This window comes from Patiria miniata, unplaced genomic scaffold (genome assembly GCF_015706575.1).
Source record: "Patiria miniata isolate m_02_andy unplaced genomic scaffold, ASM1570657v1 HiC_scaffold_18, whole genome shotgun sequence".
Lineage (NCBI taxonomy): Eukaryota > Metazoa > Echinodermata > Asteroidea > Valvatida > Asterinidae > Patiria > Patiria miniata.
This window is the reverse complement of record NW_024037056.1, coordinates 8641303-8666762: the sequence shown is the minus strand read 5'-3', so window position 1 is coordinate 8666762 and position 25460 is coordinate 8641303. Positions and strand designations below refer to the sequence as shown.

The window sequence follows — 25460 nt, the reverse complement described above, 5'->3', positions numbered from 1 at the left end:
AGGCTCAACGCAAAGCGAAACCAAAGCACAGACTTGGAACAAGTCTAGACCGTTTACAAGGCTCCAGTCTCATTTTGTCTTCCAATTAGGGGCCACTTCATCCCTTTGTGTGTTCCTCAATCGTTTATTGGTGCTTAGTACGCCCGATTAGCCGCTTTACGGCTTGTGTGCCACCTGGGAACATGGTGATGCATTGTGCCTGCCCATCCAGGGGTTTCATTCATGAGTTCGCAAACCACAGCTGCCAATCAACGCCACTGACCAATCACAATGGGCGGACGGAACACTGCCCAATCACAATAGGCGTATCTGTGACGTCTCGCACAGCCTCCGACGCTGTAATTACTCTCATTCATCATCCTTATTCATTAAAATCTCAGATAGGAGTTTCTAGCTGGCATTAATCTACACACGATTTTTTGTATCCTCGAGCACAATTCACTCTTCGGTCAGCGTTTTATCGTTAAAGTTGTGATTTTTAGCACTTTTCTCTGCTGTTTTCCTCACTTTGTTTGGATCTGTATCGAGTATGCTTCGGCGTGAGTTTTACTCCAATGTGTCGCATGTAGAGCAAGGTGAGAGATACACAGTGTCACATCATGGCGCGACCGAAGACACAAGACAAGGAGGCAATGATCATCTTCAAAATACACCTGCAAGATCTAACGCCAGTACGGATTACAGCACCCAAAGCCTGTCAAACCAGGCCGGGATGCAGCCAGCACCTCGGGGAACGAGCATGGTGACGGAGGGCCATGTTGCCCGGAGTCAGCAACCTCTTACGGTCAACACTGACTGCTTTAGGGGTACTGATCAGCCAAACGCAACGCCTCACCCGCAAGCTGACCCTGCTCGATATGCGTACGACAGCCACTTCCATCCCAACACGGAGATTGCCAACTTTCAAACACCACAGATGCACAATTACCATCCCTACCACCCGAACATGTACCACCACCAGTACCAAATGCATAATCCAAGCCCTCTGCATCATTTACAGCAGACACGGGTTGGCCAAATGATCTACCAAACAGACCCCGCCAACCCGTCCGGATTCCCTCAGGCATCTCCCTCGGATCTATCCACCACTAGTAGTCAGTCTTACTATCATACCGGTCGCTCATCTCCAAGCGTCTCATCATCAACCTGCTCTTCCCCGGTGGAGCTTGAGGACCTCTCGGTACCTGCAAAGACACGCCCAGCGGACGGATTTACCAACCTGCAACGGACCACTTGCCCTGACTTCTCCATTCCAAGTACGGAGCAGTGTATGCAAGAGCTAACTCCGCGGATCAGACCTCCAAGTGCCGAGCAGCAGGCACCGTCTATCGGTGCGTCACCCCCGCAGGAATTCAGCAAGGCTTCGGTGTTCCTGTGCAACAGTGAGCTGTGGAGAAAGTTCCACGAGCATCGAACGGAGATGATCATCACCAAACAAGGACGGTAAGTACAGTGCGAAAAAAAAATACTTTTGACTATTTTCTCTGTAAGTAATGTTGAACTTTTAGAAGCAATTTCAGGCAATTTATTTGCTTTATTCATAACCGGTGCTTTTGTTATTTTCCCCGACCCACATTTTCCTAAACACATTGCTGTATTCCACACGATAACAGTCAGGTTGGCGTAGCGGTACTTTCCTCGCCTTCCACCGCTGTGACCCGGGTTCGATTCCTGCCTGGGCTAATATGTGGATTGGGTTTTCTGTCCTGACCTGATTCCGTGGGTTTTCCTCTCATATTAAGAACTGTACTTTCTTTACATTGTCTTCCCTTTACTGGACCCTACGGGAGACCAGTGGATTTCACTGAATGGGCTACCCAGCTAAAATCAGAAATAAAATTAAAAAACAAATAAACAGTAATGTTTATCAAACGTTGATCTGTATTCGTTCTTGGACTTTAATGCAGATATCCTTTTATGGTTTAAATACTGCTTGGTATTGTTAAATGAATCAATAATTCAGGATTTACACTTCCTTTTATCGATATTTTAAAGGGAATGCAATGTTGAATGTTCTTTTTAAAAGTCCCATTGCATGATATTATTATCAAATTAGTTCCCTTATTTGTAAAGCTCTACATGTAGTTTTTCCACTCTCTGATGAATCACGGATGAATGAAGTTTTGTTGAATAAAATTATTTTGTAAGTTATTTACAACCGTCATTTTAAATGTGCTGTTGTTTATTTCTTAAACACTTAAATAACTACTGCTGTAGATAACTCTGTTTACGTTTGTTTATTTATCATTTGACGTTCAAACAACAAAACACGTCAAATCCAACATCAAAGGGTGAGTGACCGACCGGTCATTCAACCCCGGCGGTCTAGATTGTTACGTCACGGCGAGAGGTTGGTCTGTCTGCCTTTCCGGGAATCCCTGGCACCTGTTTAAGCGCTTTATAGGGGAGGTCTTCCGGCTGAACTTGGCCAATTAGCACCTGCAAGCTACGATGTTGCCGTGTTGAATAAACTCCTACAAGCCATAAATGCCAATGGAACTTCACGGGAAAACTATATTTGAAAATACTGTATTAAAAATCAAAATTGTAGCTGACTGTTGATCTATGTCTGTCTTCTAGATCCATGCATTCAAAATATGTAATAAAGGTTTTTGAAATTTTAGTGATTTCTTTCCAATACGACCACCTCATGGGGTGGCCCGAACAAGAAAATTGCCATGATTAAAGCTTACCTATATGTGCATACAGCGGCGTAGCTACGGGGGGCGTGGGGCGCACGCCCCCCATAAAAAGTTCGTGCCCCCCAGTCGCGCCCCCCCCCCCTTCTGAAAATTTGGCATCCGTAGAAAAGAACATCCATATGAATTTATACCATGATTAGCTGGAAGAATATTTAGTCCTTTTTTCCGCCATTTTGTGTGTATTTTTTACCTAAACTCTATTTTTTCCACGATTAGTTGTTTATTGTAACGTCGAATAGCTGTAGTTATTGTCTTATGTAGCCATGATATACGTTTTGAATAGCGCCCCAGCCCAGGGGAAGATGGTGTCCGGAATCCGCCCCCCCCCCCTCAACTTTTTCCGCGATACCCTTGCAAAAAAAATTCCTGACCTGAGCTTTTCTGAATTTTTAGCCTCAAGTCTTGCGCATCTTTTGATACCAAAGACATAAAATTCTGACAATGGGTTGCAGCGAAAAGTATTCGGCGTGAAAACTGAATTTCCCCATAAGTGTACACAAAGCAGATTTACCATTGGTGCATATGAATAATTAATTAGCCATAATTCCAAACCTTTTGACTTATAGTCATGACATTTCTTGGGCATGTTCATATTATTAAGTTGTTCTATGCATGTACCGGGTTTCATAATTTTTCGTCACTCGATCGCCGAGATCTAAGGGGGGTGGCGGAATCCGCCCCCCCCCCCCACCCCCCGGCTGTGAGCTGGTCAAAATAACCCGGCCCTTTTAGGATTTAACAGTGACTTGATATTTGCAAATGATATACATGTAGAGGGAAAAGAAATTTTGAGATTGTTACTATTATTACGTACCTACGTAAAATTACTCTTACGAATGAATCTATCTTCGACCTTGCAGACATGCTGTGATTACTTCGATTATTAAGATATGTTCGAATAACCCCTTAAAGGGAATATACAACATTTGCAATCATCGAAAAATAAACCTACCAAGTTTTTACGAAATACCTTACTAGGATGTTGGTAAATGACAGTCTAAAGCATCCTGTAATATTATGGCACCTGGTGTCAAGTCATTTTCAAGAAAATGGTATTTTTGTATACATTTCCAACGATGGTCGGCCGACCACCGTTGGAAAAACCTAACTATTTTTCAACTACAGCTCCAAATTTACAATTTTTTTCAGTCCAAATTTTGTTTGCTATTGGTTACATGTGCTTGAACGGGTGCAGGCCAGCTGGACAGGTTCCCTTACCTTACAATTTTCCGACATCTATAAATTGATCCATTTTATCTTTAGTGGAGTCAGACTACTTAAACATTTTTGTTTTTCTTGGTTTTTCAAGCATTTTCGAACACAAAACTTCAAACATGTCAGTGTAACAATAATTTGACTAACCCCTCAAATAGTTCATTTCTGAAAATTACAGCAAAAGCCAATGATGTACATTCCCTTTAACTTATTAGTCGTCTTTCCTATGTTGATATTTATCCAGGCGAATGTTCCCCCAACTAGTCTTCCGTCTGAGTGGTCTGAACCCTGCCGCACACTACAACGTGTTCGTAGACATGGTCATAGCAGATCCAAACTCCTGGAAGTTCCAGAGCGGCAAGTGGGTGGCTACTGGGAAGTCCGATGGAGTACCTCGAGGTGAGTCTATGGGAATGACACTGAAGGCTCGCTACGTGCCTCACTAGGGAGAGGGGATAATCCAACCACGACACCCCTCCCCCCCCCCCTTAATCATAATGATAACCGAGGAAAATTCTAGCTAGCTTTTGGCAAATATGCGTTCAGCCCTCCCCACTCATACGGGTTTAGCGACGCATCCATAAGCGCCCGTGAAGTGAGCGTCATACTTAAACTTAGTTGTATAATATCCATGCCTCAATTTCAGCGGTATAAAAATGATGTTTCACCCCTTTTTAAGTGAACTTGATGCCTTACGGGTTCAACCAAGTACATGAACTCCCATAGAGACCAATGATAAATTCCCACACTTCAAAATTCTTTTAAAACTACTCAACTCTCACAGGTGTTCAGACTGCACAGACAAATGGTGATCAACATGTCGAGTGTCATTTTCCATTCAATTTTTGGTGGGTTGACGTGACCAATGACGTTTTGAGAAATTTTCACCCAAAGAAGGCTACCCCTTATTTCCAAAACTGGAAAAGTAGCCATTTAAAAAAAAAGATCACTCCACAACATAGCTAAATACATGTAGTGACACTTTCGGACCCAATTGCACCCTAAATGCTCAGAATTGGAAGCCCCAAATCCAAGCCAGAGGTGCTTTGCAATATATCTTTTATCCCCAAATTCCATGGCTCTCAAAACTCTCTAATATATTGAACAATTTATTCATGAGTTCGGTGGACGGATTTTTGGTTTATTTACTGGGGTGCACCCTTTAACTTGGGCCTAATTAATGTTCATTGATATCTTAATTCTCCTACTGTAATGGATGACAGAGCAACATTGATGTCGAAACAAAAGGGGTCAACACTCTTGTGACACGTTAGGCTGACTCAAAGAAGTTGTCCAAATAATGCGTCAGCGCTGTTAAATGTGTGTTAAAAGGGGGATTATGAAATCATTCTGTTCTGAGAGAGCTCATTAAGGATAAGAAACACACACAAAAGATATTTTATATTTCGCACAAATTCTTTCAAAATATCAGTTTCACCTTTCAGCATCTTCAACGCCAGTGCATTTTTGTGCATACTTTGTTCGATTTATACCACATAACAATGTGCAGCTTAGGTCGGGCTGGCGATATATGCTCGTCTTAACTGAAATCTCGTATAATTTATAGCCTGACTTGACAAAAGGTGCTCAGTCGCCAATGACTGCAGGGGTGCATGGAAAGCCATGAACTACCGGTACGCTATTTTGGAGTTTGATACCGCAAAATAGATTCCTTTTCAAAATTGCCTTTGTTTGCTATATATAGCAATGCAAAAGTTATCCACTTATGAATTAAACAACGACCAAAAAATCTTCCCATGTTTAGTTTAATATTGAATTATTTCTTTACAATTTCGAATTATTAGCTGCCTGGAAGTAATTCCGTTCCCGCGGATTAGGCTGGTTCCCGCCCCAGAATCAGTATGTAATGTACTGACCGGGAGCCAGTCTGCTGGCAAAGCGGATTGCAGACATCAAAAAAAGAGGAAAGGAGGTATTTTGGTTGGAATAAAACGTGCAAGTTGGAAAAAAATGTGTTGAAGAGCACGGGGAACCCCACTTTAAGGCACATGTATAAGCATACTGACAGTGTTCATGTTTGTAACTTCATCATAGTAACCAATTGTTGGATGCACTGTGTATTATTGTTTATGTCATTAATTTTACTCTCTTCCCCTAGCTACGGGTATCTTTAAACACCCTGACTCCCCGAACACTGGTGAGCATTGGATGAGACAAGACATTGCCTTCTCCAAGCTGAAACTGACTAACAACAGAGGAAAGGATAGTGGATATGTTAGTATTTTAAAAAACAATTGATTTCACGTCTAATTGCTGACTTTTTGAGATGCAACCGGCCGACTCAGACAAGTAACATGTCTGGTTTCATGGTGTGATGCGATTCCTTTTAGAAAGTAAAAAGAATCATCATTTTCATAAGCTGCAAAATCATGTAAGCAACGGTGCATGTACATCAATATGAGCATGCTCATCTTCGAGTCCAATTTTCAACGTCATACTGATCATTTTCTTTTATTCATCGCCATCAATGTCATTATTCTGCTAATTTTAATTATGACTTATCGTGAGAACCAATACCATCCAGCCCTATCTGAACGAAAACCTTTCTCTAACAGCAAATGTTCCGATTTTTAAACCAATAAAACGAAGAAGAAAGTTAAGCTGACTTTTTTGCTTTTACTCCTTGATTCTGCTCTCCTCAGCTTGTGATAAACTCCATGCACATCTATCAACCTCGTATCCACGTCTTGGATCTGACTGGTGCTCGCGTGCTGCAGACACACAGCTTCCCTGAGACACAGTTCATTGGAGTCACGGCCTACCAGAATACAGACGTAAGTACATGTCCATCGGCGCTGCGGTCATACTAATAAGCGTCAACGCAGCGTCAACACACACAGAAGCGTCAACACCTCCAAAACGCAATTAAATTGACAAAACCAGTGTTCAAACCGTACAGTATGGGCAGAAATAAAATGTTGGCTCAAAATCAATAGGATAAACGTCTGAAAATTGTAATTTTCTGTTCAAGAAAATTGGCTCTAAGTGCAGCGCCGAAATCGGCAGCCAGGTTGCTTCAGGGGCAGCGCAGACGAGACCATTACGCAAAAGCGGTCATACTAATAAGCGTCAACACAGCGTCAACACACACAGCGCTGCGCTGGTAATTTTTATTTTCAAGCCTTACTTGAGGGCTCTAAACCAACTTTCTGTTTGCACATTTGCAGTCCGTTTTCTTTCGACTTCTCCTAACGAAGTTGTATATTGCATATTTCTTTTTGACTACTGTTCTGTATAAATAAAAAATGAATGAATTATTGTCTGGCCGCAAATAATTCGAAATGTGTAAAGTAATTATCTATCCGACAACTAAATGTGCATGGGCGGACTTTTTCTCACTCGATGTCTCATTCGTTTAGAGAATCGCTTTTTTTTCTGCTGGAAAAATGGCAATAAACAAAAATCTGATTCTCGGGGTGTTATGCGAAAATAGCACGAACAATACATCCGCACGTATAAGAGAAGTGTATGCCTGAATGACTTTGTATTTGCGATGTTAAGCATGTAGTTTAAAGGTACGTGTTCAGTACATCATTTTGTCCGTTTGAAGCAACAAAAGTGCTCCAAAACTAGAAGGGTGCTTAACAACTAACCTGATGAACTTTTAGCTCAGTGAATGTCAGTGAATGCTGTATATTTCGAGAAAACAATATTTTAGGATCATGATTTCAAATCGAAAGTTGTTGAGTCATGTTTTGAATTGCGCCCGAATTCAGCGTCCTGAACACGTTCTCGTTCAGCCGATTGCAGCTACGCGATGTCGCGCACTGAACCGACGAATTATAGCAACCGTGCCGTGCGCGCGTGTGCGTCGTGTCAACGCTTGCGCGGACTCATTCGTGGCTTCGCCGAACTAAAAAGGAACTATACGAACGGAAATCTCCAAAAATGCGTCTTTAGACGCACCGTTGGAAATGGCCCGTTTTCATTGTTTTCTTCAAAATGACAACTTGCCAGAAAGAATGATTTCACAGGGAGTTTGGTCCCCTTACTATATCTAAACCAAGTATGCTTTTCAACAATAATTTCGCCAGTTACTTTTTGGATAGCTGCAATGATGGACTGTACCTTTAAAAAACAGAAAGGTTTTCAGTTATGATTACATATACATGTACACTGTACATGTAGTAATGATGTGTGTTATTGTTCCATCTGCAGATCACTCAGCTGAAGATAGACCACAACCCATTTGCGAAAGGATTCAGAGACAACTACGACAGGTATGAATTTTATTCTTGGGGGGGGGGGGGCGTTTGTGAGAACTTACCAGTGAAGCAATTCAAATGAACTATGACAATGGCATTCCATTGTCCCTGCTTGTGCATACCCTCTTAATGGTGAGATGACGTGTGATTCACTTGTTCGTATATTTTAAGATATGGTTATAATTACAGTAAACCGTTCAGTTTTACCATGGAGCTGACAATGAAGTGACTGCCGCATAGGTTTTATTGATATCTGTGTGGAGTGCCGTGGCCTGGAGGTCTGGAGCATTGACCTCATGGAGCATTGAACTCATGGTCTGCGGGTAATTCTGCAGGTTGTGGGTTCGAGTCCAGCCTGGGGTTGTGGTGCGTGTGCCACTGGGCAAGGCACTTTGTCGATTTTTGCTTCTCCCATCAAGGAGTAAATGGGTACATGTGAGGGCAGAGATTGTTACTGTGATCAATTTAGCTGCTTTGCACCGAAATGGCAGCATCGAGCTTTTAACTCTCTGAGGAGTTAAATGCTTAATGAGCAGGGGTAAGATAAAGTAGCGCCTTGAGCCCCAACATTAACAATGGTAAACATGTGTGCTTTATAAATACACATTATCATTATTATTATTTACCGTACCTTTTTTTTAACATAATCATCTCCACAGCTTTGCCACAAGAGAGCGTCTTTCGTACGTAGCTAGTCTTCAAGAGCAGCGAAACCGAACGAAACCCGCCCAATGCCCAGCAGCCAACGCCATCATCCCGTCAGATACAACTGGTTTTCCGTGTCAGACCAACCCAACTCAACGCAGCAATGGACAACATGAAGGGCGACCTCTGCCGATGAAACTGATAAGAGCGTCAGAGCCGTCATCATCAACGAACTTGGCACCGGCTTGTAACAGTGGCAGCGGCATGTCCGGCCATGCGATCTGCAGTGATTCAGCCCCTTCGAGTACCATCCGTCACTCCCCAAAATCCATCGGGGGACGAGAGGGGGCGTTGCCCAACTTGGGTGCGCTGAATAACTCCGGCCATCCTGGATCCGTCTTGGATACTCCACCGAACCAGAGTCCACACGGAGGGTGTGAGCGTAGCAACGATAAGCACACACCAGCACATAAGTTGGGGGAAGGACTTGGCTGTGGAATGCTGGAGTGTGGGGAGATTCCATGGTTAAACACCCCTCCCTCTGTTTGCTCGAGTGACAATAGCAACCCAGATCTTCCATCGGCTAAGAGGCTTCGCATCTCACCAGCTGGCTCAGGTTCACCCTCTGTCACTTCCGGAACGTCTCTGTTCACTTCCGGGTCATCAGCAGCTCCATCACCACCCCTCCTCACAACTGCCCCCACAGCCCATATTGCTCCAGGGTTGGACAGTACTTTGTCGACTGAGGGCGTTGTCCAGTGTTCCAATCGATCGCTCGTCATGCCACAACCGTACTACGGAGTTGGAGGGAGCTTTGCATACCAGAATGATTCTCACATGGGCTATTCCTACATGGGACAAACTCGCCAAGAACTGAACCTAGCAACCAGTGCACCCTACTACTACCAACAGAACAACTGAGGCTATTCAGAGACTCAGAGGCCAAGGGACAACTCAGTAAATGAAATGATGACACTCTAGTCTTAGCCCCCAAATGACTGTCCTCCTTTGTTATCATAGTGCAATCACCTTGTCATAGGACATTCTAATTAAGGGTTTAGCATCTGGTAAATTAAACATGTTGTCTAAACATTGCTGGACCCCCATCAACACTATTTTATTCTTACTGAACATTAAAGATGCATACTAAAGCATTGCTTTCCAGCCATCAAAAGTACTGTTGGAGAATTTCGTTTTTTGCTTTCGATCTTTGACTGAATACCTTTAGGGTTTTTTTGTACAGAAGTGCCTTGAAATGATGTACTCACATAATTTAGATATCGGGTGTGTTGTTATTCTTTTGTCGGTTTAAACTTCATTAGGCCCTATGTGTGGTATTCTGCAAGACTGCAACTGTTAAATGCTTAACGGAATATGGATAGGCACACATGCTGCTACGCGTAGGGTCGGAGACGCAGCCTTTGAAGTGGTTCAGATGATAAAGTGCTGAACCACGACTTTGCAACAATTCATGATAAGCATGAATAAGTACATCTAGTTATGTAAACGAAATTTAAGATAAACGAAATTTTATATTAACTTCCATTTCATTGTAATATTTGATATTTCAGTTCGATGTGAATACTGTAAACTTAATATCATTCCAAGTCATTGACCGAACGAGGACAATGCCATACTGAAATAGAATCCTTTTGATGGGAGATATCTTGTTATGCAATCAAACCAACTCTGTTCACGGACTGTGTTTTTATCAAGCATGTGAACAGCATGTGAACGATGACAATCAATGCAGACGTCAGGCAGTTTGTTTGCTTTCTCAGTGCGTAAGGGTTACAAAGGTTCAAAGTGCGGAATCGGAAACCTATTATGAGATGAAAGCAATACGCGTATAGTTATAATTATCGGGCCCAAAGTCTATGTCAAAGTAAATTAATCACTCTAATTAAGATGTTGTGTCCTTTTTTTGAACTAGGGTCATTCCATGTCAGACCAACGCACTTTTTTACCTCATGTTTTCCGATTTTGATAAAAATTGCTGTGCTTGTAGGTCCTGATGAGCAATGAATGCACACCAATTTTTAGCCCGATCCGACCAACCATGTGGTCAGGGCAGAAACCACAAGAAACGGACATTTTTAGAGCAAAATACCACCTTTTTGGTAGAAATATGTCAAAACCGTGTTAATTTTCATCGAATATATGCAAATTTGGTATTAAAATAATAAGAATCGCATGCTCAAATCAACTCTTTTGTAAAAAATAAATTTTGTGAAAAGGAGGTCACGTGACCTTTAATATGTTATTGTGACCTTTGACCCAATTTATGTAATAATGTATCATTCCGAAAATCAACGAAATGAAGATGACTTGATAGAACATGTCTTCCTCTATCAGAATCTACTAAAAATCAATTGGGGTCTTCAAAATTAACAACTTTATGACTATTTTTGTACAGTTGGTGGGTTACAAACGAGTTAATTTATGACTTTACATTAGAAATCCACCCACACAACTTACTATTCTGTTTCTAAAGGTACTTAAATTAATCTTGGTTTTGGAATTTCTCATGTTTAGGGCTGATGAGGTGTAACCAGACTCATAATATAAATTATCAGCAGTGGCGCACCCAGGATTTTGCTTTTGGGGGGGGGGGGGGCTCATAGCATTTTGTTGTCAAATTTCTGTAGAAGATTGAAAAAAAATCAAACAAACAAATTGACAACCTTGGAGGGGGTGGGTTCAAGTCCCTTGATTCCCCCCCCCCCCCCCCCCCGTGCCACTGATAATTAGTTATCCAACGAGCGCGCTTGGAATATTGGAATATGAAACAATGCAATGCTGCTGTGACCAATATGCCACCCGACACACTACATTATTCCGTGTTCCACGAGCCATAACGAATTTATCTTCAAGCAAACTTGATGTCGAATGCGTACATTGCACGTGGCGAGAGATGTAGGTGCATAGTGTATCGGACCGTTCAGCAGCAAATAAAAAGAACACAATACATACATGTACATGTACATTCGATATTTGGGGCGCAATATAGCTGTGCAGTATTATATCAAATCACACTGTTGTTGCTATAGATGAACTAATCAGGATCTAGGATTCAAGGTTGCTTGAAGATAATACTCAATATCGCAATCAAAGTTACCTTACTCATTCATCACTACGCTTCTTGAAATTTAATGAGTCTCACAGACTTGGCATTTTTTTTCTTCGAGATAAATTTCACCTGGATGTGTGTCTACTGTACTGGGTCCGGGTAGAAAGCATAGAGCTGTTGCGTATCCTAAACAGTAACTGGGGGGGCTCGAGGGGCTGGAGCCCCCCCCCCCCCTCCCTCCAAGGTTGTCAATTTGTTTGTTTGATTTTGGGGTAATTTTTTTTGTTCAATCTTCTACAGAAATTTGAAAACAAACAAATTATGAGGCCCCCCCACCCCCCCCCCCCCCCCCCCACACACACACACACACACAAGCAAAATCCTGGGTGCGCCACTGCTGATAATTTATATTATGAGTCTGGTTATACCTCATCAGCCCTAAACATGAGAAATTCCCAAACCAACATTAATTTAAGTAGCTTTAGAAACAAAATACATGTAGTAAGTTGTGCGGGTGGATTTCTAATGTAAAGTCTATAAATTGACTAATTTGTAACCTACCAACTGTACAAAAATAGTCATAAAGTTGTAAATTTTAAAGACCCAATTGATTTTTAGTGGATTCTGATAGAGGAAGACATGCTCTATCAAGTAATTTTCATTTCGTTGATTTTTGGAATGATACATTAGTACATAAATTGGGTCAAAGGTCACGATAACATATTAAAGGTCACGTGACCTACTTTTCACAAAATTTAATTTTTACAAAAGAGTTGATTTGAGCATGCAATTCTTATTATTTTGATACCAAATTCGCATATATTCGATGAAAATTTACATGGTTTTGACATATTTCTACCAAAAGGGTGGTATTTTACCCTAAAAATGTCCGTTTTTTGTGGTTTCTGCCCTGACCATATGGTAGGTCGGATCAGGCTAAAAATTGGTGTGCATTCATTGCTCATCAGGACCTACAAGCACAGCAATTTTTATCATGAGGTAAAAAAGTGCGTTGGTCTGACATGGAATGACCCACTAACGTTAAAAGTCTCGTGTAGTATACTATCATGCTCGATGGCAAAATCACCCTCAAGGAAAAATGAAGCAGGCATAGTGTTCGCAGGCGTTCATTCTATCATTATGCCTACAGTATAACACCACTCTAATTTTTGGTGTATGCATCGCTCAAAATGCTTTCATCATTTAAATTTGCATTTATATTTATTGAGAATTTTGCTAAGGGAGAACGTGCACATGTAGTTAAAAGTGTAGTGCTAATGATATTGATGTGATGACACATGGATAAATACCAAACGATCATGTTATCTTTGTTAGTTATGAGATTTTCATTAACACTTTACACGCACAAAACCAGCACAGGCCCACAATAAGAAAACCAACATTTTCTTTTAAAATGTCTCATGTCTTTCTAAGATTTCAAGATGCCAGATTATGGAAACATTTCCAGTACTTATTTACTAATATAATTATGTATGAAGCCCCTGCATACATTATATTTTTTTGTAGATGAAATATGTACATTGTATTTAAGTATTTTTTTCTGTTATAGTTAAATTCGATGTTTTGTAAGTTTGTGCAATGTTACTTTTTGTACTTATGCAAATAAAAAAATACACCGAAATACAGCTTTGTTTTGAAAATACCTCCTTGTACGTACTACCCATGCGCACAAAATGTACGTACATGTACATTGTTAAGTTTAAGTTTACGGCAAGTGACCTACCCACAATGCTTCGCTACACCTTCGTTTCCTCACAAGTTCCAGGGATGCACCCCTGTATTAAAATTCCCATAGACACCAGTGCAAAATGCCCATACTTCAAAAGTCTTTTTAGAATACTCAGAAATCTCACAGGTATTTAAGCTGCACAGAATAATGATTATCAACGTGTCATCATTCATTTTCTTTTCAGTTTTTGGTGGGTTGACCATTGACTTTTCGAGAAATTCTCACACAAAGAGGACGACCCTTATTTTTACCAAAGTGGAAAAGTAGCCATCAATCCCTCCACCATGGGCTGTCGCGAGAGGGGCCAATGGGGGAGGTGCTTGCCCCCCTCCGGAAAAGCAAAACAAGCGGGGGGGGGGGGAGAAAGAAAAATACATATGTGCGAAGTCATATTGCTGTTAATTTAAAGGTGGGGGGCAAATGTCCCTGCCCACCCTCGAAAAATGATAAATCGAGAATATGCAGAAAAAGTACAGGGATTTGGCGGGATGTGCTTTGCCCCCCTTTAAAAAAGCCCAGCGACGCCCATGCCCTCCACAACATGGCAACATGGCACCCCTATGGGTCCACTGTACTAATTGAAGCCCCATTGAAAACAGTGTAAAATCAACAAAGTTCAGAGCCAAGTAACATGCAAGCCAACACCACTGGGGTTTCTGGAACAAAAATAAAATTATTGTCTTGTCTTTCATCTTTTCATTTCTTTTCAATTTTAGGTACATTAGCCAATTACATTTTTAAATATTCACACCCAAATAAAATCACCTCCCGAAAAGTGATAGTTCCCGAGCCTGCATGTAGCCATTTTACAAGTGGCATCCTTCCACTTTCACAGGCAAATAGGACCCATTTTTCATCCGTGATTTTATCAAGCCTGCCCTCAGATGGAAGCCCCAAAACCAGGGAGTTGATCCTTGGGTATATTTACACAATTCCACCGTTTTTAAAGCTAAACGGTCTCCGTTTTCAAAAGAAATTGTGGGGGCACTTTTTATGCTAATCAGCTGGCGTAGAAATTCTCGCTTGAATTAGTTCAGTGCACCCCTATTTTGCCCAAAGCGGAAAAGTAGCCATCTTGAAAAAACGATCCCTCCACAATATGGCAAAATAGCGCCACTTTCGAGCCCAATTGCATCCAAAATGCTCGCACTTGGAAGCCCCATATCAGGGCCAGAGGTTCATTGCCATATCTCTCCAATTCCCCATTTTTATAGCTTGCAGAACTCTCTTATATTGGAACATTTTGACGGTACAACTTTTATTCGTGAGCTCGGCGGATGGGTTTAGGCCTATTTACAGGTGTGAACCCTCAGCGCCCTGTCATAGGGCGATGGTAACGAGAGAATGCCATATCTCTGACTTTGTCATTGTCGAAGATTTACCAGTGCTTTGAACCAAGGATCTAATTAAATCTAGGTGTAGCCCATGACCGGGTGCCACACTATGGGCAAATCTAGGCCAGTGTCATATCATATGGGATTGTTGACAGTGTTCACATCATGGCGTTCACGTGGACAGTTCGTTGCTCGCTTATCTTCTCATTTTATCTTCTGATGGAGACAGATGTATAATTAATAGGAACGATATCAGTACAATGTATTTTTCTTATATCTGCACACAATTTTTTTTTACAGATTCCTATTCAGTCGTCGTTTTTGATCTATCAATTTCATACCAAAATTGCGGTCAGGATTAAGCTTTAAAATTGCAATGTACATGTACTAGCTTTCAATAACCATTGCACAGAAACAACGTTTTGAAGATTGTGTTTTCTCTTTTTAGCAGCAAACTGTCTAAACACTGTCTAAATTAACTAAACAAGTCATCTCTCAAACGCACAACAAAATTAGACATAGGCTAATACCTCTCTGAAAAAAACATTCTCACTAGTTAAATTTGACTAGATAACGGTCAAACTTGTGTCAGCCGTGTGTAAGTTTGAGTGTTTCTAATCAAATCTAACTAGTAAGAGTGATTTTAATTCTTACGGTCGGTCAATTGCAAACTTGGTCATCACCTCATTAAAAAGTGAGGTAATCATCATGCGTAATACATTAACGTTGATAATTAGGGGGGTGGCGCACTAACTTTGATGTGCTTAGGAAGTAAAATCTTGCGGTTAATGTCGAGAGTGCAGATATTACGTATTCGATCATGCCAAGAGCAAAAGGCTGGGGCGGGCACAAGGATCGCGTGCAGCTCGAGCTGCAAACAAATACTGTATAATGCGCACCAAAATCAGAAGAATATCTTCGGCTCAAACAATTCGTCTGTTCTATAGAACATTTTTTAAGGTTGTAGACACCGATTAATGTCTTTTATTTGGAATTTTACGCAAACTGTAGGTGGGCGCGGACATTCGGGTATGTTTTATATTGGCTTATCTAGCTCCAAGACTTTTGCTATTGAAACTCAATGGTTCTTGAGTCTGGAGTGCTGAATGGTAACACATAGCAACTGATGAAAACTGGTGTGCGATAAATAGATGTTTTCATCGGATGACGTCCGCCCGCCCCACCTATACGGTCCATAAGGCTGATCAAATGTAGACTGCGGTTAGTACTAATGACTTAGGTTACGTAAAATATGAAGCCACGTGTAGGCTACATGACTGTTGGTGATAAATCCATGATTACACAGACACACTATGTTTATCTAGAATGATTCCCAAACTCGGCCAAAATGACCTTTGATTCTTTGGCCCGATTTCAATCGATATTAACATGCATGATTGTGGTCAGTACTGACCAGTCACGACTGACTGACCGCACTGACCAGGGGAGCGTGCCTTGTCAAGATCTAACCGGGGAATTCGGCTAGTTTGGCTCCGTACACCATGTCTGAATTCACGGCATATGACACCACCTATCTGTGGATTGTCATCGTTGGTTTCATTGTTTCATTCGTCTTAGCTATTGGTCTCGGTGCCAATGATTGCGCCAATTCCTTCGGCACTGCCGTTGGCTCAAAGGTCTTCACACTTTTTCAAGTAAGTCTGCAGGTTAATCTGGATGAAATGTTAAATGTATTAACTCAAAATTAATTTTACCTTTTTCAATTGCTGTTATTTAAGGTTGAACAAAGAAATTGACTGTAGAGGGGTTTGAACCTGCGACCTCTGGATTGTCGTTCCTTAGTCTACCAACTGAGCTCAGTCCAGCCCTATGTTGGCGGTCCCCGAAGGAACCGCTTACATATAGGGCTGGCTAGTTCAGTTGGTAGACTACAGAACGGCAATCCGGTGGTCACAGGTTCAAACCCCTCTCCAGTCAATTTCTTTGTATAACTTTAAAAAATATTTAATGCATCTAATCTGTTTCCCTTTGTTGTTAATTTGAAAGAAAAATATAATTACATGAATTGTAAAAGAATGAGTCCACGAACCACCGAAGTGATCATCGAAAGGTGTTTTTTTTTTAGAAGTACTTTAAATTTGAAACTTCTTGTTTATTTGAACAGGCATGCATATTGGCGGCCATATTTGAGACCTTGGGAGCGATTCTGCTCGGTTCGCGTGTATCTGACACTATAAGGAAAGGCCTGTTTGACCCCACACTATACGAGGGATACGAGCAAGTCTTGTTGATCGGAAACCTGTGTGCCCTCGGCTGTAAGTTACCCCAGTCATCGTTCACATATACAGACCAATACTGAGCATAGGCCATCCCTCAAGCATATCGCATTGGCTGCTGGTTATCACATAACCATATAATAAACTGAACCATTTTAATATTGGTAAGGGGTCTATGTCCGTCTTCTAAAAGTAAAACGCTATACAATACTAGGATATTCAACTCTAATTGACGCTTGTACCGCACGAAATGCGGAGCTACAAAATGTGATGTCATTTGTTGAGCTTCTCTATAACCGTATGTCAATGCTGCAGATATATCGAGTCGTAAATTATTGGTCGTGTAAAGTATTTAAAAAAAAAATGAAACATAAACAAATCTGGGAACTAGTCTACGGGGTCGAGGGTTTGTGTTCTTAACAAAATGTAGAGGTCCAGTGAAACCTTCGTTTGAATAAATCAAAGTAGTTGGTCCTTATTCGTAAATGGGCATGTCTAAATTATGCGATGAATTAGAGAAAGAGGGCATTCAGCGCAAGACGCCAAGTGTACATGTATTCTCTCCATTACAGTCATCATTATCATGATTGATAATGCTGTAGTTCAAAATTATAATAATTATAAATGGGGACTGCACGAGGTAACGTTGAAATTTAAAGAGACAAATCCTTTTCTCAAAGACGTTTCATTCCCAAATCTGGTAATCATTTTAATATGACTTTCCCTTTTCTTTCCAATCAGCTTCTTGCATTTGGCTGCTTGTCGCTACGGTTGCCAAGCTACCGGTTTCTGCCTCGCACAGCATTGTGGGAGCAACCTTGGGCTTCCATCTTGTCATGTTTGGAGGTCAGGGCATCGACTGGGCTGTGGTCGTCAAAATAGGTTGGTTGCTAACATAAAGATTTGAATATACATGTATAAATGACACTCAATTGTGCATTTTTAGTCTGACATGTTACAATACGTTGACGAAATTTAAAGAAATGACTACTTCATATCTGGCGATACCATTAGGCCTATAATTATAAACAAAGAAAAAAGATCACCTTCCGTTTGAAAAGATAGTATTTTATCTAAGAATATTTTATTACAAACAAGCTAAGACTAGTAAAAAGAAATACGGCCATGTTCTTTAAACGAAATCGAACAAAATCAATCGCCTGGCATGGCATGGTCACACACCGTAGAGATTTAGGCCTACACATGCTGTACCATGCCAGCTGCGGTCAGATGTTAACTGTGCAGTAGTAATGTTTAGATGTGTAAAGAAAATGAACGAGGTAACTTTAATATTTGAAACAACTTTACGCTTGTCATATACTCTCGACGATTCTGCGTCAGTTTAAAGTTCATTGATATGGGTAACCGAATCAGCACATTAATGAATATCACACCTTATGGTAGGTGTATATGTTTAAACAAGTTTGATTCAAATTGTCGGCGGGTTTTACAAATTTGAGCTATTTTGTGTCATATTTCATGTTTATAAGCCAGAAAGGTAGGCCTAATAATTATTATTTTAAAAAAACGAACACCCACTTTCCATTATTTTGTCAAGCTTTATGTATACGTACCTTATAAGTCACGGACATGACTGTCGGAAGTAATCCACCTTAATTACAGAGAGGCATCCATGGACCAACCAGCATGTAATTAAAAGGTTAATGATGCTCAACTTATCTTTGATGCAAATAGAGATTAACATTGCGCGCGTGTGAATGGCACATGCGTGTTCGTCACGTCATGGGTGTGGTGGTACATGAATAGTATCTGGTTTCTGATGAGGGAGCTTAGACCAAAAAAAGGTCTCCGGTTTCTGGTATGGAGCTTGCCCAAAAAGTGGTGCGGCGACGCGGCTTTTTTTTTTTTTACCGTTGTTTTTCCTTCAAATGTCAGCTGATGACTGCAAATGGTGCCCGACTAAACTTAGTGCAAATATATGGGAGTCCAGAGAGGCCACATAAAGCTTATTCTCGATCGTAACCCCATCTAAAAACACGTTAAAATTGTGTAGCAGCAGGATTCCAGTCAAACCAGTGAGTTTGGCGGTTGTGAGATATCATCTTTCATTGAAAAAAAAAATTTTTCATTTTGCCGACGCGCATGGCTACGGCGACGCGCGTGCATACCAGAAACCGGAGCCTTTTTTTGGCCTTATAAACCGTACATCGATCCATGAAGTTCCAATCCCAATGTTAAGATATGCCTCCAACACAAAATCGACTCAACGTCATTGACTGCGGCACCCGCTGTTATATCGACTTCAAATTGCCAAGTCGCCCCCAGCAAGCTCGGTAGTTGAGTTGTACGACTTCTGCACAATTAAGGACGTCATGGGTTCGAGTCCCACCTGAGTAAGCTTGCAATTTATAAGGTTACGTCGATGGAGGGTTCAACCTTGTATCAAAATTAAGATACACGAGTCCTCGATTTGCAAATCAATTAGCGCCAACCAGCAAGTTACATGCATAGATTTATATTAAAATAGTAAAATGTCCTGCTCAACGACACAAACCGTGACAAGGATTGTATTCCGGGGTGTAACTCACTTGATATTTCCAATTCTTGCTTCTTTTCCAAAATGCAGTTATTTCCTGGTTCGCATCACCATTGTTGTCTGGCATCATCTCTTGTTTAATATTTCTGGTCCTGAAATACTCCATGCTTGAAAGGGTAGGTGCTTCACTGTCGGTCAGTCTGTCGAGCGGAGGCAGTCGATCGGTCGGCCGGGCGGGTGACTGTCGTTCGTCTGACATGGCCTGTTTGTTTACCGACTGTCTGATTTTCTTCATTTGCATGAGAGGGAAGTGTCTGTGGTAATTAGCTTTCGCACACACACACAAATGATCAAGCCCGTTCTTGTGAAGTCTATGAAGATTGCAGTTACCCCAAATTCTCTAACCCCTGAAATTGATGATCCCTTCGTCCTAAAAAAATCCTTGTATGGGGGACTTTACAATAATTGTAGGGGTCCCTGGCAGCGACAGCATATAATTTAGGTATCATTAAGTATGATTACTACACCTGGTTGCAACATCATCCATCGTCATGGAAATATACGATGATTATTGTGTTCTTTTTAAGTTCAGATGATAACAAATAAACCTTTTTTACTTTGCATTGATCACTCTCCTCCTCTACGTGCCAAATATAATATAGGCTACTCTTTAGACTACTTTATCTATTTTGCCTCCAACAGAAGCAGCAGCTAAAGTGGGGCCTGCTTTGTATTCCCGCCTGGTACTTCATCGTCATCTTCATCAATTTCTTCTCCATTTTCCTGGGTTCAGATCTTGGTGAGTAAACTCATATTACTTGGCTTAATAAAGCGCACGTATCCACCAGTTCCGGTACTCAAATTCGTTACATCATTATTACACCTGCTCATTGGGCCAATGAAACATTCCAAAGACAATCTCAGCTCCCTGGGGAATATACAGCTCGATGCTGCCATTTCGGCGCAAAACAGCTAAAATCAACCACAATATCATCTCTGCCCTCACAGGTACCCATTTACTCCTGGGTGGAGAGAAGCAATGAGTGACTAAATGCCTTGCCCAAGGGCGCACGCACCATAACACCAGGGTGGACTCGAACCCACAACCTGCAGAATTACCCTCAGACCTAGAATTCAATGCTTCAGACCACGAGGCCACGGCACTCCACTCATAATTTCATAATTATGAAACTCCCGGGCTTTTATAAGTTATTTATTATCGCTGTTTCATGTGCAATGAAATAGCAAACCATAATGTTACGGCAAGAATAAAACGGTTGTTTTACGCTTTCATCTGATTGAATATCTCTTTGTTTATTTAGTAAGTCGCGTCAAAAAAGGACTACGAGATGTTGTAGTTAACACGTACCCTTATCGTAAAAAATGAGATATAAACAATGCTACCTTTACGCATTAAAAAAAATCAAATCAAAGTTAAGTTCTAAAGAATTAATTATTATTATTATAACATGTAGTATTAATTATTTCTGGTAATGAGACCAAGGGTTCCTCAAAAGCGCCCTAGGCACTGTAGCTTGCAAGCCTGAAGAAACCTGTAGAAAGGAGACAAAGATAAGACTATTTTGGGGAAAACCCACGGAATCAGGTAGGCACTGAAAGCCAAGTCCACGTGTGAACCTGGGCGGGAATCGAACCTGGGCCATAGAGGAGGAAGGTGAGGAAAGAACCGCTACACCAAAGACTAGCAATTCATTCCACCGCAACCTGGCGTACTTCTCAAAAATACTCATGTGTCATGATTTATTATCTCATTTGTTTAAAGGGCTATGAGATGGCAGGACATCGTATCTAGTTATACTCTACTTTTCCAAATTAAATGTATTATTTGCCTCTTTGTTTTCAGTTATTGACAACGTTGGTATTTGGTTGGTGCCCGTGATTGCAGTCAGTGTGGGTCTATTCGTTGCCATGGGAGTGTATTTATTCCTGGTACCCTACACCCGCACACGAGCTTTGGGTATGTACACTTCTTGCTTTATTTAAAACCTAAAGCTTAATTAAACCAACGCGATAAAATCTTCCTTGCATTATCTGCTCTGCCCCACACAACATAAAGAAATGTTCACTTACTAATTTAAGGCATTAATGTTAGGGGTAACACACACACAATAATAGCATCCAATAATTCTTCATATGAATTCGTGTGTTGAACAGTGGCGTAGCCAGGGATTTTTCAGTGGGGGGGGGGGGAGTCGCTGGGGGGGGGCTGCAACATTTCATGGGGGGCGTCATGTATATCAATGATATTTTTTTTAGAAACTCAAAATCTCAGTGGGGGGGGGGCGACTGGGAGCGACAAGGTTTCATGGGGGGGCTCCCCCCCCCCCCCGTGGCTACGCCACTGGTGTTGAACAAGTTAATACTTTGCTTTGTGATGTGCATGTACTCTTTTACTTCAGATATCAATAAAATCCATATTTCGTATACACACAGAAGAGTTAATGAAATACTCTGGAAATGCGCACGTTTACGGGAGATATTGGAGATGATTGTAGATTTCCGGAGACGTCTTGCGATTTATTCCTTTCTATATCCTGAATTTATTGCGGTAAATTATGGGGTGGTCCTCAATAAAGTGCGTATTAAAAGCTTCATTGTTTTAATTTTGACATGATTTCCCCTTTTATCTTTGAACAAAAATACAAATAATGGTCTTGGTTCTGTTTCCACCCCCCCCCCCCAAATACAATGTTTCGAATTTGAATATTTGTAGGGATTTTGAAGCTCGAGGCACAGAAGGCAGCAGAAGAAGCGACTGGAAAAGAAACTAACATTGATCTGGAAATGCAAGAAGGTACGTAAAATCATTACAATAATAATGCACAATAATACACATATTTTGGACACATTGTTGACAAAAATATGTTTGAGCTTAAACTCTTATTTTCAGGTCGATCCCCTGGTCTCTACATCTTTGAACACATAATCTATACGTGAAGCACTTTTTGTTATTATTTCCTTGCAGACAAACAAGAAAACCGAATTGAGAAGAGCGCAACATCCGAAGACAAAATGGCGGACAATCCCGATAGCATTCTGTTTCTTAATGGCAACAGCGCGCAGAATCCCAATCAAAACAACAGCAACAGCACAAGTCAATTAAAAGGTCAAGGGTCGGATGAGGTCAAGGATGAGGTCATTATCGAGGTCAAGCTAGAAAAAGAGGAAAAACAAGACGAATTGGCTGCCTTGGACAATGGGAACCGGCAACGAATCGGAAAGGAATCTGCGGCCTGGTTGTCGGTTAAAGACACCACGGAAGTAGCGGTGATCTGCGGGCCAATGCAGGGGCTCTCCGCCTGCTTTGCGGCGTTCTCGCACGGTGGGAATGATGTCAGGTAAGACGATTAAATCAAACCTCGGAGTGCTTGTACCACGCAATTTACAGTGTTTGGTGTAATGACAAAGGCATGCATGTTCTAAACTTGTCAACAATATTAATTGTTTTGTTTTTGTAAATTGTATTGCATGCTACTTTTACACGCCTGTCCATTTGCAACATCACTACTGACTTTTCTGCAGTTAAAACAGCTGTTAAGTTTAAAAATACCGATTAAAAATGACCGATTAGAAAATTACCGATTGTTGCTATGTTCTGTTTAAATCGTTAATTAACAGGTGGAAATTACTGTTGATATTCATAAAATCTAACAGTATATTGATAGAGCCTAAGAAAAAGGGTTCTGAAAATCGAACATACGGATGCATCAAAACATGCTAACCTTAGTCAGCACATCATGTAATTGCCACTATAATTGTCACTATGCTAGTTTCCCTTTTCTTTTTTTTTGCAGCAATGCCATTGGACCATTGGTCAGCTTATACCTGATCTACACGCAAGGTGAGGTATCTACCTCAGCCTCTACGCCTATCTGGCTGCTACTGTACGGTGGAGTGGGCATCACGGTGGGTCTATTCGTGCTGGGACGGAGGGTGATACAGACCGTTGGCTCGGACTTGACACCCATGACACCAAGCAAGTAAGTACGGTGTGATGCTGATAAGGCTCTATTCACAGCATGCATGGATTTATAAAAGTGAACTGGTGCTAACTATTTCGACCCTGCACGCAGGGTCGAAATGGGAATTGAAGGAACTTCTTCATCATTCATGATTTCAGTCATGTACACGACAAAACAAAACTCCTAGGAAGCAGCTCACCTTGTTTTATCAACCACGTGAATAAAAGGCGACATTTTTCCACCCAGCGAGGTCTCAATACTACCCCCATTGTTCAAAGGATTTTTAAGTCTGCTAATTTAATGCACACACTACAGTAACTCTCAACATCATCTGAAATGTTTCTTTTCGAATTTCGTTTGTTTTCACTTTTTACATTTATTTAATTTATTTTCGGATGGCCTATTTCTATAACCTCATAGTCAGTTACCTTGCGGCTAAGTTAGACAAATAAACACTGCATGAGATACATTATGGCAATGTAAATGCTCAATATAAGGGCCCTATAACTGACCCATTTGAATCCAAAATTCAATCCTATTATTCTGTGCATAACGTTTAAACATTTTCCCGGGAGTTTCCCCTGACTCCACAAACTATTTTCGGCCTTAGCGTAAGACTGAGTGGGCTGTTCATGGCATGCTCTGCCACGACCGGATAAGCAAAATGGTAACGTCTGATACACTTTTTTCCTGATCAGACATTTTGTTAAGTTGTATATTGCCATCAGACCTTCGAAGAATACTAGTCTTTGCTTTAATTATGTTTCACTAAAAAGATTTGTCTTGTTTTGTCTTCTTTTTTTTGTCACAGCGGCTTTGCTATCAATTTAGGTGCGGCAGTTACTGTCCTAATAGCTTCCAACCTAGGTATACCTGTCAGTACCACCCATTGTCTGGTAGGCTCGGTGTGCGCTGTAGGTTTTTTAAGGTCACGACAAAGTGTAGACTGGCGCCTCTTCAGTGGCATCTTCAGTGCTTGGATCGTCACAGTACCCATCACTGTGCTACTCAGCGCCGCTCTGATGGGCCTCCTGCAACACACTGTGCCCGGCATATGCACGCTGGAGCCTAGGAACACGACTGAGGTGTTTATGTCGCTAATGCAGTGACGACGTCAAAACGATTTTACTTTGAAAGGACCATTGATTTAACTTTATGAAAGTTATTTTTATTACAGGAAGGACAGCTATTAATATTGCCAGTGGTTTCATAGGCAAACACAACTATTATGGAGATAGAGGAGCCATAAACACTGCGGTAAAAATAGACGTTTTGTGGCAGATTGTCATGGCATAGTCGCAGTAACCTTTTTGAGATACAGTGGGCACGATAGGGCGTGTACTGTATGAGGCTGTCAAACCCGGAGACAAGTTCCCGCTATGGCTAAATTTGAACAGCAGTGGAACAGTTAACATTGCTTACGATCTATACTATCATCAATAATATAAAACTGTTTAATATAATTTACCATTTGTATTTAAGTTGCTGCTTTTTCTACTATCGCGTCAAACTGTTCTGCATGCAGGGTAAAATATATATTAAATGTGTAACTATGTTGCGATTTGTGGACACGACATGATGAAGATGGAATGAATCTAACGACAACTTGCACAAATCGCATATGGCTGAATTCTGTTTGTCAAAATTAGCTTTATTATTATTTAATTAGCTTAAACTAAAAGCTACTGATACTGATATTTTGTATTACAAAATATCGATCAGTATCGTGAAATATCAGTCGAAAAATGAATCATGACTCATTTGAATAATAAAAAAATCTATATATATACATGTATTTATG

The 25460-nt window shown here is 41.1% G+C and overlaps 2 protein-coding genes across 2 annotated transcripts; both read left to right on the top strand.

Annotated features, from left to right (window-relative positions):
* The first annotated feature begins 343 nt into the window (after positions 1–343).
* Positions 344–10691, top strand: LOC119724510 (T-box protein 1). Its single transcript, XM_038195594.1, has 6 exons — positions 344–1443; positions 4162–4316; positions 6037–6152; positions 6581–6712; positions 8097–8158; positions 8803–10691. Exons 1-6 carry the CDS (start codon positions 530–532, stop codon positions 9707–9709), a joined length of 2286 nt encoding a protein of 761 aa, XP_038051522.1. The 5' UTR covers positions 344–529; the 3' UTR covers positions 9710–10691.
* A 5614-nt stretch (positions 10692–16305) lies between these two features.
* Positions 16306–25460, top strand: LOC119724507 (sodium-dependent phosphate transporter 2-like). The gene is made up of 10 exons (XM_038195593.1): positions 16306–16597; positions 17068–17218; positions 17921–18061; positions 19767–19852; positions 20379–20475; positions 21541–21654; positions 22411–22491; positions 22663–23035; positions 23492–23677; positions 24471–25460. The coding sequence occupies exons 1-10, from the start codon at positions 16445–16447 to the stop codon at positions 24766–24768; spliced, it is 1680 nt and encodes a 559-aa protein (XP_038051521.1). The 5' UTR covers positions 16306–16444; the 3' UTR covers positions 24769–25460.